Source organism: Poecile atricapillus, chromosome 10, assembly GCF_030490865.1.
Source record: "Poecile atricapillus isolate bPoeAtr1 chromosome 10, bPoeAtr1.hap1, whole genome shotgun sequence".
Classification (NCBI taxonomy): Eukaryota; Metazoa; Chordata; class Aves; order Passeriformes; family Paridae; genus Poecile; species Poecile atricapillus.
Window position 1 is genome coordinate 3,831,528 of NC_081258.1, and position 16,899 is coordinate 3,848,426.

Below are 16,899 nucleotides of genomic sequence, written 5' to 3' on the forward strand. Positions count from 1 at the left end.
ATTTCACCTGGGGGCAAATTTATCTATGAACAAGCCAATCAGAAGATTTTTTTTGTCTCTTTGCTCTGGGCAAACTTAACCTTTTTAAGAAGGCATTAATGCAAACTGCATGGGGGTAGAAGAAGGCTTATATTTGACGTGGAAATTGATTGTTTTAGCGTAGAAGCTTAAGGATCTTGTCATAGATTTCTTCAAGAGATAAATGCTGTAAGCAAGGGACTCCTTCTTAGCCTGAGTATGAAAATAGCAATCTTACTAGTATGTGTGGGTGTTTGCTGAACCAGCTCTTACATGCAGCTCATTTGGTAGATTCAGTGAGATTTAGATTTCATATCCTATGGGAGGAATGGATCTGAAGGTCTGCTTGGCACAAATTATTGTAAGAGAAGACACTCCCACACACAGTTGTTTTTTTCTCAGTATCAGGGCTGAAGCAGCAGAGCAGGGGCACAGCTCCCTGCCGGGGGTACAGCAGCCACCCCCTCCACACTGCTGGTGTGATTCTGTGAGCCTGTGCCTGTGACAGTGAGGGGAAACCCTGAGCAGTGCAGGCACCAACACCTGCTGAAGCTTTTGTGTTTGGTTGCTTTCTTTTCTTTTTCCTTTTTTAATCCAGCCAGCTCCAACTTTTGTGCATTCTTGCTACAGCCACTGAAGTCTCTGTAGCTGGAATTGTAGAGATACAGGCAGGCAATCCTCTCTCCTTCAAAATTCAGTATAGACAGAGATATTTATTTTTATCACACTTTCTATCTGAGCAAAGCTTGTCATCTTCTGTGAGAAAAGTTTGAGGCAAGCCTCCCATTATCTTAAAGATAGTTTGGGGAAGCCTGTGAAGTGAGACAGTGGTACAAGATGATAAAAAAGCCATAGAGAAGGTAGACAACATGAAAAGACACAATTGAGGAGAAACAACAGGAGTGGGACCACATGGTTGCCTGACTTGCAGCTGGGTGAGAGCTCTAACTGTATTTACCTGTGTGGCTACAGCCTCTTCTTTTGAACAGGAGGCTTAAACAAAAGCTTGATTTCTTGTGAATACCCAGAATCAAATTTCCTGCACAAAAATTATTCTCCAACACTTTTAAGTGCTCCTCAGCATCTCCATGGGTGCTAATGGCAAAAACCTGGCTCTAAACCAGTGAGCCAAGTGTGGATTTGAGAGCCAGTACAAGTTCCTTGTCTGTCATGTCAGATGGAAACTGTACTGAGGCTTCTCTTAAAAAAACCCTTCCTGATCATGGTAGGACTGTACACTACACTGTCCCAATTCTCTCTTGGGGTTTGTGATGTTATCTTACCCAGTGTTGCTTTTCTTAATTGATAACTCTTGGCTAGTCAAGATGCAAGTGTATGAAAAAGTATTTGTCACTTATCTCTCTGTTTTCTTCCTTGTGATATCATTTACAATAATTCATTCTTGTGGTCTCCTATTAAACCACCCTATTTCCAAATCAGTTGGCCTGTTTCCAAAACATATCTCATAGAAATGCTGATACCTAGTTCCCTTAAGCTTGAAATTGCCCTAGAAGTGTTTAACCAAACAAACAGTTGGATTTTGTGAGTGTGTGAATACTTAAGGATTTAATTGCTGCATGAAGTGCACTCTGTGAACTCAGAGCAGAATATGCTGAGATCACACAGATAAATCTCCAGCTGGGGATGACTTGCTTTTATGGCAGTAAGAAGAAGACAAGGCTCTATGTACCTTTATTCCTGCTGTCCTGGGACTGGCTGGCACCAGTTCATCTGTGTGGCTGCTCATAGGTGTGTTGCTTAATAATGGCTCAAACCCCTAACACCTCAGTAAATGTTGCTGAGTAAAGTGCTTCAGTATTCACACCTGTTTAACCTGAGGTGTGAGGAGGGCACGGTAAGATAGGGCAGTATCAGTTTTCTAATTGCTAGTCTTGCAATCCCACCCAGGGGAAGGGAAGGTTTTGTCCTTAGAATAGACTCTGGGGAGGACGTGGGCTGCAGGCAGGTGATGCTCAGGATGACACGGTGTCAGGGTGCATTGCACAAGGACATCCACCTGCACTCACCCCACTCATCGCTCTGCCACATTAACAACTGCACAAGAGTAATTATTTTATAACTATCATGAGGAGATCCAGTTCTGAGTGTACAGATCAAGCAGATCTGTAGAGCAGGAAGGTGACAGCTTTATGTGTTAGCTCGTGGGAGTAGATGTAGGCTTCCCAAAAAATGCCTGCGAGAGCTTGTCTTTGGGTTGGGTTGGTGGTTGGATCATAACAATTCATACACATGGCTCAGATATCCCAAATAAAGTATTGCTTCCCATTGTGATATTGGCCATAATTTGCTTCATTGCTTGGCAGTTTCCAATTATTTGACAATAAAAGTGTCAGCAAGCCTATAAAAGTAAAACACATGCTTAAAGGAAGATGATGCTTTATTTTTAAAAAATGCTATACAGTGACTTTATGAAGAAAAGAACTATGACTCTTTATAGTCCAGTGTTCAAATTTTAAGTGTTACGCAAAGTGTTTCATGGTGCTTCACAGTCAAAGGTTAAGAAAGCTAAAATCAATATCAAAATGCTTGGCTTGGAAGCAAAAAAATGTAACTATAAATCTGCATTTTGTGGTGCCAATATTCTGTGAAAGTAACACAGCCATGTCTTACTCATCCATTTTGTTTCAGAGGGACAGGAGGGGAAAGGAGCTTTTGTGCATCACATCGTGTTTCAGTTCCAGCATTGACTTACAAACCTGTACTCACTTTAAAATTGACAGGACTTGAAATGGTTGCTGCAAACTTCCCTCCTGGGTTCCTGCCCGGGGAGCAGAGCCCCAGCTGGGCTGTACATGGGAGAACTGCTGCAGGGACTTGCTGGGAAGGGCTGGGGAGCTGCTGTCAGGAGGGACATGTCCAGCCAAGCCTTTCTGCAAGGCTGTGCCATGTCACACACGTTTCTTCTTCTTCTTTTTGACTGTGATACTGGTTTATGTGCAAAACTTGTGAGTTTATATTTTTCCCTGTGAAAGGAATTAAATGCTCTTAGTTAATTTTGAAGGTGAGTTATGAAGCAGGCAGAAGGCACCTTGTATTCTGACACTATTGGCTGATGTTGGATTACTGGTACATAAGCAAGGCATTCTGTCAGTAGAGAAACTGGCAGGTTATCTGATTTTTCTTACACTTTGCATTGTCCAGTTTTAGTGCCCATACTTCAGTAGTTTGTACTATTTTTGCTATGCATCTTTTATTTATGGTATAGCTTCCAAGTCCTTCTAGGAAATAAATTGAAACAGTAGCATGGGATTTTCATGGGGTGCTCAGGTCTTCTGACTGTTAAATCTCCTTTATACATCATGCACTTTTCACCCTGAAATGGAGGTGTTTGTTGCTTTTGCTCCCAGCAAAATGATGCAAAGCAAGACTAGCTTCTCTCTCAGAAGGTTTTGAAAGAGATTGAGCTGACCTCCTCAGCTTCGAGCTAAATCAATGAACAGTTTGACATAAAACCTAATGTCTCTCTTTGGTCAGCAACACTGCTCTATTCAGCATCCCTTTCAAGTGCCTCAGAAACCTGACAGCCTCAGACATATCACCTCATTGAAATCAGCAATTCACAATTGTGTTCTTGCTGAAAAAGGAGTGGTAAAATGGTATTTTTAGAATAAAGTTTTTCATCACTGAGCAGAAAACTGAATTCACAGTTAATTTTTGTTGTACAAAATGTAATGTATATACAATGATATGTAATGATGACACACACAGTCTGCTAGATGCGTAGCACTTAATTTATCTAAAAGGGAAATATGATAGGCTTTGGTGAATGTTTATGATATTATTGCGTATGTTGATCTGTTTTAAACAGCTCTTAAGAGGTAACCTATAGATCAAGATGCCTATAAGGCTTATTTTCATTTCTGCATTTAATTTGTTTATATTGCTGCTACGTTTGATAACAGTCCAAATAACATTAAGTAGTTCTTTCTGTATATGACCCTTTTAAGACTACACTATCAGACAGGTAATTTTGTACATGCAGTTGAGAACAAACTAGAATGCACTAATAGTATCCTTTTCACTAGCAATTTACCATCTAATTCCAGGGTAAAATAAATGTATTTTTTCTAAGGAACCTTCTTTTAGAATTTTTTCTTCTGGTTAATCAACAGGAAAAGATAGTAGCTGTCATACATTTTATTTGATATAAATGTGCTTCACCATTTCTTTTGCCTGGCAAGCAAATATATGAAACTGGGATCTTCTCAGGCTCCCATTATTTTTTTCAGTATAACTACAATATTTGGGCTATTTCCATGTCTTGGGCAACATTTTAGCTAATGGATATGTTCCCAACTGAAGTTAAATGGAAGAGAATTCCTGATAAGAGCCAAAATATCTCCCAGATGTCCCATTTGGTTTGGATGCTTTCTCACTGAAGCATACAGGCTGGATGCTGTGCTGTGATCTGTGGTGGAATTTGAAAGATCATCTTCCCTCATGTCTTCTCTTGTCTGGAAGCCAAGAAACCTGAACAAATGGTACTTCCTAGCTTGTGAGCCTTGTTTTGGTGTACCATTAGCTTTGTGATATTTTTTTTCCATTGCTCAGTTCTCCAGTAACTCAAAAACTATTTAACAGCCACTTGAGTGACGAATGGGTTTGAGAAAATGCTGATAATTGTAAGGTTAAAGACATAGGTAAAATTCTGCCTCTGGGAAGTTCAGAATAACTACTTTGTAGGTAAAATTTACAATAAAATACACAAAGCATAGCAACTTCCAGTAGACATGTACAGGTTCTCAAGTTGTTAGTCACAGCTTTCCTGTCACCATGCTGAATGGGCATTTACACTGGTAAATGCAACAGAGTCAGGCCACAGAGCTGCTGCAGAACCCACAAAGCATCTTGGAACTTGATTTGTGACTTTGAAAGGGTCAGTCTGGGGTGCATTCAAAGATCTAGAGCAGATCTGGTTCTTGTTGGTACATTACAGCATGTAGCAGCTTCTTCCATGATTCTCAGTTGCTGCAACTCCTTTTTTGTATCTGTAGATTTTTTTATGTGTATCTTTAGTTCTTTTTAAAAGTGAGTCTAACCATAAAATCAAACTTTGGCAGTGTTGATGTGGTTTCTGTTTTTGAGGTTTGGCCAGGCTGGCTGACAGTTTCTATGTTGGTGTCCAGTCGTGGTTTTTTCACCCTGTGGCTCTGACATTTGCTGCCTGTTTTATATATATTTTTTAAACTAACAACTTTCTGGATTAAGATTCCATATTCCATACTGAAGTGACAAATGTGGTGGTGTATTAGGTGTGTGCACAGGTAACTTTGCAGCTCTCTTTGCTCCTGTAGCTTTAAGCCTTGCACAGCTCTGCAGCCACCAGGGCTGTTCCTGATGTTCCGGTCCTGCAAGTCTCTCTGCAGCTGAACCTTGCCCAGTTTGGGGAGGTTGGCAAAGACTTCAGGCAGGGCAGAGATTCACTCAGTGCAGAGATTTGTTCGTGGAGGAAATTGTAAAGTGGATTTGAAAAGTTCTTGGAGTAAATTTTCATGAGTGTGCGTCTGTGTGTGCAGTGCAGCAAAACCTAACCTAACCCTAATCCTAACCCTAACCCTAATCCTAATCCTAACCCTAATCCTATCCCTGCTGCAATATTCTTCAGTTTTCTCATGGTTGTCTTTGTTTACTCGCTGTCCATTGCTTTCAGTAGCAGTTGGGTTGGAAATGGTGATCAGCTACAGCAGTGTGGTAGCACTTTTTGTGGCAGTTTATATTTATCTTTACCTAGTCACATATGCTGCTTGGGGACAGAGCTACAAGCACAGTTTTCCTAATTCCTGCTGTAATTAGGAGTCAGTGGCAGAGAGGGTGCCCCAGTGGAGTGTCCTGCCTTCTGCTTGTGCTCTCTGACTGACCCTGCTGTGAAAAAACAGCAAGAGGAGGAAAACTCCAAGGTTTTCAAACACAGAGAAGGAAAATTATATTTCTTATGGTGATTAGCCTCTCATAGCTGTTTGGGGTGGTTGGAAGAAGACTTAAATTCACAGATTTCAGCTCTGACTCATTACCATAGAAATCAGGAGGTCACACAAATACTGTATCAAGATCAAAGTCTTGTATGTATAATGTGCCTTCCTGTAATCAGTATATGATGAACCAAGGGGGTTATTTGCTCAAGTATTGTCTGGTCCAAATGATTATTTGGTTATTTACTGATTTCTGAGCCTGCTGAAGGCAATGAAAGCCTTATCAAACAGGCTTGAGAAGCACAGCGCTGCAAATGTCTTACATGGTCCTCACAAGGGTGTGGAGTCCCACTTGCTGTTCTTGTAGATTGATTTCTGGCAGCTGAGCAATCAGTGGTGAGTCATTTATTCATGTATAGAATAAATGTACTTCTCAAGGGGTAAGCCAGTTTTTTGTCCCCATAAAAGAAAGCACTTCCTAATTTCTTTCCTCTGCCTCTGATGCAGAAAGCTGTACAGTGTGTACTTTTATTGTTGGATCTTTCCATAATCCTTATTCCATTAACATTTCTTTGTTAAGTGCTGTGTGTGGTGCTAGCATTTTTCAGGAAAGGAAAAAAGGACTTACTTTTTCTTCTGAGAAGAATTCATAGAAACTGCCACAGAGGAGCTTAAAGTGGATTCTTCATGTACTTTTTATCTTCCTTTCTGTGTTCTCTGAACATTCCCAGCCTGGACCAGCACAGCCCAGAAGGGTGTCCATTTAAGCCATATGGAATGCAGATACCCTTCTGCCAGGAGATTCCAAGGGCCTGTCATCCCATTTTACTTAGAACAGTGTTCAAGCAGGGATTATATTGGCATTCTACCAAAATGTAGATGATTTTAAGTGCAGAGCAACAGAAAGATCCACTATGTTCTACTTCTTCTTTGGAACTAAATTTTTATTTCTTTCCCCTGTGTTTCCTTTTCAGCCTGTTTGATATGGGAGGAGAATATTACTGCTATGGCTCTGACATCACCTGCACCTTCCCTGCCAATGGCAAGTTCACTGCTGACCAGAGGGCCATCTATGAGGCTGTGCTGAAGGCATCACGGGCTGTGATGAAAGCTGTCAAGCCAGGTAAAAGATCAGTGCCTGTCAGCAGGAGTTGAGAGCTTTGGTAGCAGCATTCAGGCTGCCAAATCTGTTATGTTTGCATTTTAGAAAGTGGTGGAAGGGAGTAAGATGATAAAATTAATTTCCATGATTAAGCAGCTTCTAAAATACAGAGATAGGATACAAAACATTTTCCATACACATTTAAAGACATAACATAGAAACAGTTATGAACACAATTAATAATATCCTTTAATCTTTTTCTTTTTATTATTTTAATTCCCTTCATCTAAGAGTGACAGTTGTTACTCAGATGTGTCTTTACACAGCCAGCCATCTTTTTAGGAATCTTATGTAAAATGCTGAAGTCAGAGTTCAAGTGAGCACATGTTGTGCTTCTGTTTGGTTTAAGCATTTTCTGTATTTTATGTGTAGGCACAATAGAAATCTGTTGAAAAAGGGGATGGAGTGTGCATTTTTGGGAGGGATAATTAGCCTTAAAAAGCTTTCAAAAGCACTGGCTATTGGGTACTTCACTGTATGCCTTTAAATTGCAGGCAAACTGATTCAACAAATATACATTTTCATTTGAAACAACTGTCTGGCTTAATGAAAGCCTTATTTTTCTCTCATTCTGCTTTCAGGGCAGCAAATAAATGTTTTAAAGCTAGCTGCTACTGTGATTTTGTCAGTGGTGAAGGTGCTTGAGCATTTCTCAGTATTGCTAATGGAACATCTTTTAGAAGAATGTACTTGATGCACAAAGCCCACTTATCCTTTAAATGTGCCGTATTAATCTTCAGTCGTCAGGCCTTGAGTGCATGTGCTTTCTGCATTTCCAGTTGGAACAGAAGCAATTTTCCTGCTATACAGGCTGGCAGCAGCACTGTTCATTTGAGCAGCTTGCAAGGGAGTGATGCCTTAAGTTTTAGCTTTCATATTCCCCAGATTCTGCACTGCATTGGTTCATAACTCTGAACTTCACATGAAGTGTCAGCGAGTTCTGCTCAGAGCTCAGGCAGACACAACAATCCTTTCCCAGCCCCAGAACCAAGGACACAGCTGCAGCTTCAGGCCCAAAAAGTACAAACAGCAAATTGAGGAGAGCAATCTGCAAGGATGGTTCTTCATCACCTGAAGCTGTAATTGGACAGTCAACCCCAATGTGGAAATGGACCAAAACTTATAAAAATGTGAAAATTCATGATCTGTTGTCCATCTAGGGTGAAGCCTTGGCCTGGCTCTTGTACTGCCCAAGGTGTATCCTGTGAAGGCCTTTTAATAAATACCTACTTTATCCCTTTAACACTCTCTAGCCTCTCTTTTAGGTAGCCTCTCAAGGCATCAGGGGAAATAACACTTAATGCTTATCTGCAAAATGAGACTAGATATTTTGCTGTTTTAATAACAATATGCATTCTTCATCATCTGCTGTTCCTCCTCTGAAGACTCGTCCCTATTCCTCTTCACAGTTTGTATTGCATTTCAGTGTCACCTTTAATTTCATGTAACATTTTTAGCAGTATTTTATGCTAATAAAATATACTGCCTTCAGAATTTGAGAGCTAATATGATGTTGTGCTCAGGATGGCATAGAGAATTTTTCAGTTTGCTCAACACTTTATTTACAGTGTCAGAAAATAAGGACATACTAAGTTGAGTATTTCTGAGAAGTAGTTGCAAGGGTCTTTTACAAGCTTTGGGAGCTTGAGACCCACAGACAGACAAATCATTCTTAATCTCTGGCAGAAAAAGGGACTGAACTTTCTGTTCTTATTGTTGTCTTGCCTGTTTGGAAGAACAGTGCAAATGCATTTACACTCTTTATGAGACTAGTAATCATGAATTTTGTATCTACAGAAACAAGTCTGTGGACTGGTTCATTGGCTTGATTTCTTTTGTACTTCAGAGTGCAATGAAATGCAACCTGGACTCTTGAGTTACAGACCCCATTTAGAGTCTGGTAATGTGCAAAAATATTCACCATCTGAAAAGTCTGCTTTTTAGGTCCTTTCTAAGATCTCCCCAGCATTCTGAAAAAGAAGAAATGGAAACCCTGCTGTTGTCAGGCTGCTGAGAGACCCCAGAGCCCCTCAAGGGGCTGATGCCAACTGATGCACTGTCAGTGCTGGCCAGAGGGAGATGTTTCAGGGAGAGAGGCTGCAGCCTCCTTAAACAAACCTGATTTGTGAGCTCCTTGCCTAAAGAACTGGGATCTGCTCCTGGGGGAGCCAGGTACTATCACAGAGGGGAGCAGGAAATTATGATGTGAATTCACAAGTGTCTCTTCTCCCTGTAATGCTTTGGGTCTCCAAAAGAAGAGGCAGATTAGCTTGCAGGATTAGAGGCACTGAATTTAAATCTAAATTTAAAATCCAGAGCCATCATGTTTTAGTGAGATTTTCTGGATTATGGAGCCTATATTCATTTTGCTGTTATTTTGCTTCATTTCCCAGAGCTCCTAAGATGAAAGGCAGCCAAGTTGAGGTGGCAGGAGCCGTTCCTGGAGCAGGCTGAGCGAGAGTGGGCACAGCACAGTCAGCAGCTGCTGGAAATGGGCTTTATCCCCAGCTGCAGAGCTGTGCCTTGTGGCAGAGGGTCACAGGGCACATCTAGAAGTTGTCATCAGGGGGTTAATGATTCCTGGGGTCCTTCTGACTGCCAGATAGGAGTGAGTACTTTAGGGAGAGTCACTGACCAAATCCTGGGTTACATAACTGTGTTTATGGAAGGACACAGCTTGCCTGCAACCTTAAACATTCTGTATAGCTGGATTGAATTCAGAAATTTGTACTTCTTCTTTCAGTTTAGAACCTAATTAACTTTGGAGTGCAGGTACTTTCTGAGAGATAATAGACCTCCTAATACATTCTGTTTATATTTCTATGTGCAAGCGGTTGCTATAATTTTAAAAATACTCCAAAACATTGTATTTCATTATAGAGAAGCATTCATCTGACTGTATTCTGTGCGTGGTCTGAATGTGCAAACAGCTCTAATCACATATATGAGTCTCCTTACCTTACAATTCCAAAAGCAGAATTCCTTCTGCAAGGCAAATAATATATTCTTGAAGTTGAGAAACACTCTCTGTGGGATTACAGCCCAAGTTCAGTGCAGTTGTCACAACTTCTGCCACAAACAAAATCTGTTTAAAATAAAAGGGGAGGAAGACTTAATCTTGCATAAGCAGCAGTTTTGAAACCACTGAACATGGGGCACTGATGAAGACAGCGATGCTTGTCACTGAAGGGAAAGTCAAAAAAGTGCCCTACTGTGGCAGTGGGCAAATTGTCTTTCCTACAAAGTCAAGCCTATGATCCAAGATTTCAGAGAAGAATGTTGCATTCCTACTTAGGGGATATTCTTAATAGTCCATCTGCATTAAATTTCCTCTTCCACAGAACTAAAATACAGGGGCAGATGTGCAGAATATTGACACTTTCATTTCCTTCAGTGGCTGAGGCATTGTCTGTTTCTTTCTCAGAGCTGTGATTTGAGAAACAATTTGCTTTACAGAGGTATACTACATAGAAAGAATAGCTAAAAAGGGGTGAAATTGTAAAGCCACATGTCTCAGAGTATTCCAGAAGTTATTGTCCTAATTTGTCTCACTTCTGCATTCTTTTTAATCTCATTGGACTTGCCAAAGGTTGAGGCACATTAAGTGCAGTCCTGGAGCACATCTCCCAGTTTACTTTCATCTGAAATTCATTCAATTCCTGCACTTCAAAATTCCACTGTGTAAACAAAAACACTGTAAGTGGGGACAGCTAAGAGATTTCTCCTCCCAGGATGATTGGAATTAAATGTTCCTGTAGATAAATTCATTGTTTCTCACTCTGCTGTCTTCACACAACACATAGAACAGCAAGAGCTGAACTAATGAGCAGCTATTCAGTAATTTAGTTTAACCTTTTGTTCTGTGCATGGCCTGGAGCTGTTTATTGCCTACTGTTCAAAACCTACTCAGAATCCAAAATTATCAACGTCCTCACCAGTTTTTCTCAGAGTGCTCATCATAACAGTTCACAGGTGCTGGGCAGGCAGGTAAGTTTGCTTGCACTGCATCTTAATGCTGTGCAAGTGTGCAGCAGTCCCCCTTGTGCAGGCAGGAGCCAACAGGCTAGAAAAGTTAATGTAAAAGCTATTTGGGATTCCAAGATGGAAAATCATCAGACTTTTTTAAGAGAGTTGAACATTGTTCTTGCTCAAACCCCGGCTGTTACCTCTGCTACAGCTGTTGAGTGCCCAGCCTTTCTGCAAGTTACACTCCAGATTGTCAAGCCAAACTCTGGTAAAATGAAAGAAAATTGTTAATGAAAAAATGTAAAATAAATTTTAAAAAAACCCTGTGTTTGAAGCAAGTTGTTTAACATCCTGCTGGGAACCTGAGTCTGGTGCAAGAAAGGTTGCTGATTACCAGAGGCAACTTTTAGGTGCATTTGCCATGCTTGCCTGCTTGTGAAGCCTCTTGGGTTTTTTCTTGCTGTTTTCAACTTTTGTAACAGATGGAAGAGAAGTTATATAATGAACAGAAATCTTCAGTGGTTTATCAGGAGGTGTGCTTGTCTTGGAGGTTGGAGTCTTCTGGAAACTGGGTAGCCCTAGAAGTAAATGAACTTGGAGCTTGCTGTGGATTTGCATCTTGCAGTTGGTGGCAAGCTTTGCTTGGGGTGGTGGAAGCTTTTCCACTGGTACTTCTGAGGCTCCCCTCCATGTCTGTAGTAACACATGAATGGATGTTGCACTCTTGCTTGCATGAGGTCTTCTGTCCTTTAGCCAGCATTTAACATTGCAAAACATAGCCCTGTTCCTCTGGTGTGTGTCACTGGAAATTTTTTTACATTTTTCAAGATTTTACTGCAGGACTGGAATGAGCAGCAGCATCAAAAAGGCCTAGGTACTACTGAAATCCTGTGTAAAGTAGATGTTCATGTAACCAAAGGACTGAACTGTAACACGTCAGCACCGAGGGTCCAAGCAAAGCTCACACATGTCACTTGATATTGCTCAACTCTGCAGTCCTTGATGCTATAACCATAAAATTACTGCTTTTAGTGCAGCTCTCCCCCACCCCCATAATTGCCCAGGCTTAAAAAAAGCAAACTGTGGTGGAAAAAAGGTATTGTGTAGCACACTTCAGTAGGCAGGAGGCTGCAGAGTGCAGTGGTGAAGGGCAGGGTGCCAGATCTCAGCTCTCACGCCTGTAGCACCTCCAGTGGGCTCCTCTCGTGGTAGCATTGAAAGCCTGAACTGCAGGAGCAGATTAGAGTCTTTTGTGAGCAAGTTGGGCATGTCTGTTGATAGTGGAGAGATCTGAAGGATTAGAAAGGGCACCTGTGCATGGTTCCCAAACCTGTCTCAGTCCATTCTTTATCTTAGCTGCAGAAGTTAGATCCAATGTCAATGTGTCAGCTTTGTTATCCATCATTTGTCACTGGTTACAGCTGGGAGAACACTATTGTTTGCTCTTTGGAATTAATATCAATCTATTTGAAAAAAAAAAGTGTGAAATAATTTGTTTTGCTGTAAGTCCCTCTCTCCAACCTCAAGAAAACAATTTGTTGAAGAATCATGATGTAACTTTGAAGTTAAACCTACTCTGAGGCAGTCCTTGTACCCTCCTGGTATCCCCCCTAACCCAAAGCTGTGTTGTGAACCATGCACATGGAGATGCCAGTGGTGGAGGCCAAGGAGATGCTGGTGAGGATCAGTGCCCGTGCAATCATTCCAGCTTTGGAATGCTTCTTGGACCAAGGTGTTACATCTGATAATGTTGGGAAGGTTTCTGTGCAGTGGCTTCTCTTTTATTCTTCAGCAAATGACTGTGTATTTATACCACGTGCAGCCTCTCAGCTGATTTCTGCTTTTTATTGCTCAGGTTTTTATCTTCAGCATTTAGAGCATTTAGAAATTATTTATTAATAATTTCAGTTCTATAAGTTCCTAGTCGATGAGGACAATATGGTTGCTACATATAGAAAGTTTCTGTTTATAGAAACATTGAAGTTTCTGAAATATATTAAGTTGCTACTGTGTTGAGAAGAACTGAAAAGCAAGCATGGCTATCTCAGCTTTGCAATTAGAACTAGTTTGCATTAATGCACTAGAGCATAAACAGAGTCTTTAAGATTAATGAGCTAAATATTGGAGCAATCACATACTTTCCATCTTCATCCTTTTGCAATTGCATCCTGGGACCTCCAAGAATTACTCTCTGTCTTCTCTCTAGACTAATGGAAAATCACAGAAGGGGAAGGAAGGGAGCTGCTTGTGCTTATCATGCCTGGTACTACTGCAAAATCTATGTTTAAAAAAATCTTTTTTCAATCTTTTCAGCTATATACATTAATATGTGGGGTGCAAGGAAGAAGGAATTAAATTACCTCGTTCTGTAAGGTTTATTGTCCTAAATTCCAGTTTCAAAAAAGATCTCCTTGTCTAGCAAACTGCTCCCAAGGAACAGTTGAGTAAGGCTAAGTTGGCAGCCACTCAAGTCCCTATCTCTACATTTTTATTATTTGAAAACTTGTGTATACAGAGTCCCCACTGAATCAAAATTGCATTCAGACATTAGCTATGCAGCTGGGAATATTTGCTGATTGATGTTTGTTTGTTTCAATAAAATGAAAAATAAAAATTAGTTCCAAATATGCACAGAAGTTGTTGTTCATCACATCAGTTTATGTGCAGTGTGGATTCCTCCTTGGGATACTGACATTACCACAGGGTTTCCCTATAGAATTTGTATCTCTGCATTTTTTCAAGTTGGAGCTCATCTAATATGCATATCCCAAAGTTCTGCATTTTGTTATCCAAGACAGTGAGTTTTGCCTTGCCTCTGGCTTTCAGGCTTTGCTTTTCCAATAAATGCTTTTGAGGAAGGTCTTGAAGAAAATCTCAGTCCCAGGGCTAACATGTCTGATAACACGAGATGGAGGTTTCTCCATCTCAGGGCTGGAAGGTTCCTTGTGTATGGTTTTCCCAGAAATCCAGTTTCACTTAAAGATGTGGGTTCTTTAAGCTCTTAAATCCTTAAATTCCAGGATCAAAGATCAGACTTTGCAGATCTCATTGATGCCAGGATTGCCATATAATCCTTGGCCAAGAAAGTGCAGACAAGTACACTTCAAGTACAGTCAAAAAAATTTCAGGCAGAGCAGTAGACCTACATGCTAAGCAAATAAAAGATCCTTTTATAAATCATGTAGATACCAGCTGATCCTCAGAGCCTGCAAGAAATGGGTATCCTTTTGCTGTAGATGCTAAATAAATACAAAGAAGTAAGTAAGTTCTCAAAAGACTGGGATGTTTTGAGGTGGAGAGGCCAAGGGGAGCAGGCTGGAGCAGCCAGAGAGCCCAGACCAGCAGTGTCTGGCTCAGAAATTCTCTGTAGCTGATGCTCCCTCCTCTGTCTTTGCTCCAGGTGCCTCACTGGGTCAGGTCTTGCATTTTGTGAATTTGAGAATAGGAGAAATACCTTTTCTCTAATGGTAGGAGCAACCCTTCCACTCTGGCATTTCTTTGTCATGTTCAGACAATTTTGAAATGAACAATTTGAGATACAAATTGAATAATAATAATAATAATAATAATAATAATAATAATAGTAATAATAATAATAATAATAATAATAATAATATTTCAGAGAGGACCCCTTCTGTAGGTCTGACTTGAGGACTATACTTTGAAGACAGGAGAAACAATCCAATCCTTGGGAGTGTCAGCCACTCCTGTTTTCCCCTTGCTAAAGAGAATATTTGTGTATTTGTAGGTGCAGGATGCAGAACAGAGTTAATCCCCTGTGGGCTTTGTCCTGTGGGCAGCTGTAACTGCACAAGGCTTGAGCTGCTCTGTCAAACTCTGGCCACTTTTTGTGCTTTTCTCCTGCTTTCTTCAGGTTTTCTTTCTTGGTGTAACTTCCTAACTTTGCACTGGAGGGGTTGTCTTAGCTAGTTTTCCCATCTACAACCGAGAAATGTGAAGTAGAAGGACAAAGCAAAGAAGCCACTTTATTTTCAAGTGTTTTCCTCCTCCCTGATGCTAAAGGATTGAAGCAGTAAAGCTGGTGGGGGTAGAGGGGTAAGGCCAGGGACTTTACAGGGTGAATTATCTGTATTTCAGTACAGCAGGATGTAGATTTTGGATGGTGTGTCCTCCTTTGGTACCTAAATACTGAGGCACAATTCTTTCAGTGAGACTGGCAAGAGGAAATAAGTTTAGTGACCCACTACCAGTTCCATAAATAACCTATTTAGACAACAAAAAATGCTGTGATTTGAATTCAAAGCAGTGGTATGTTTCCCTGTTCTATTTTCTAGTGAAAGGCCTCTAACAGAGAAAGAATAGTGGAGAATCCAGCTTAGGTAGAATAGCACTAAGAACAAAGATGAAAATAACTCAATTAAAGAACTGTTTAATAAAAACAGTTTAATGAAAACTAATAGCTAGGGCATATATTTGGCATAGCAGATCATTTTACCAGCAGGTGTTTCTGTTATTAAGTTGAGCAGAGTTGTACTTGGCAATATATGTAAATTCAAAATTTGCAGCTTCACAGATTACTGCTCCTTTTTGTCCACAACAGTTCTATAACTTCTTTACAATTCAGATTTATTTTTGTTTTCTAATACTGCTTCAGAGTAATTGTCACTGTATCCAACTAGGATTGAAATCTATTATACCTAAAGAAAATAACTGTAACTGTTACTAATATTTATCCTCACAGGTAGAAAGTTCTTATTCACATGCAGTGGGTGTTTTTTGCATGGAAATAATTTTGAGTTTATTTTGTGTAGTGCAGAGTTGTGCTTAGTGGAATACCATGTGGTCCTGCTTCTCTGTTGTGCTGTATAAAAACAGTAACTGATTTTGGTGAATTTTTAAAAAGAAACTGGACTGTAAACTGGAATTTTTGACAATATCACAACAGGGAAGGGTATGAGAGTGCAATCTAGTTTATAGTTTGTATAATTTCAAGGTGCCCATATGAATTATTCCCGTCCAGATTGTCATATTTTAGTCAAAGCACTGCTGATCATTATTAATCTGCTGTAATATCTGCAGCAAAACAATTTTTCTCAGCACTAAAATATTAATGGCAGAAGTTGAAGATTTTATTCCAGTTCCTCTGAAGAGCAAATGCTTTTAGGGCATGTTGTAACCAATATTTGATATTCACAAATCTTGCTGAATGGCACTGCAGTATTATTTTCCTCTCCTTGCAGCTCAGAATGTGTTACTGTATTGAAAGGCAGATTGGAAAGTAAATCTTGTCAATGTATATTTTTAAAAGCTATTTTGTAATCTGCTCTCTCTATTGAATGGAGTTGGCTGTACATTTTTGCTTCATTAATTGTTCATTAATTAATGAACAAACAAAAAAATTCAACAGAAGTTGAATACTGACTATCTGAGATGGACCCAGCAAAGGTAGTCCAGCTTTCTGTGGTGCTTTAATTCTGCTTTTGTCATTAAAAGTGGTTCAGGCATTGCTACTACTTAGGAAATAAAAGCAGAAGGCACTAAAGGATGCATAGACAATACTGTCAATCAATCTGAAATTCTTTATTCTTTCAAAATATTAAATAAAAATGGTCTGATTGATTGCTGCAGCTCTCATTGTTGGTCACATAACCTAACCTTGTGCAGCACAGCAGTAACCCATGGCAGGAGGTGAAAGAAAAGGGAATATTTTCTGCCAGCTTCAGCAGATCTGCAGACCCTCTGTGGAAGCATCAATCTGCTGAAATGCCAGGTCTCTGCTGCAGACCTGGGAGCTGCCCCACAGACAGTGACCACTGCAGCCTTCAGAGGCTTAAAATAATGCTGGGTTACTCCCAAGGGTAT

The 16,899-nt window shown here is 40.2% G+C and overlaps 1 protein-coding gene across 1 annotated transcript in view; it reads left to right on the plus strand.

Annotated features, from left to right (window-relative positions):
* The window catches only part of PEPD (peptidase D), a 137,710-nt gene that overhangs the window by 93,915 nt on the left and 26,896 nt on the right, over window positions 1-16,899 (plus strand). Inside the window, exon 12 of the mRNA XM_058846098.1 lies at window positions 6,923-7,071. Within this exon, the coding sequence (XP_058702081.1) occupies window positions 6,923-7,071 (149 nt within the window). The remainder of the gene's footprint in view (window positions 1-6,922; window positions 7,072-16,899) is intronic.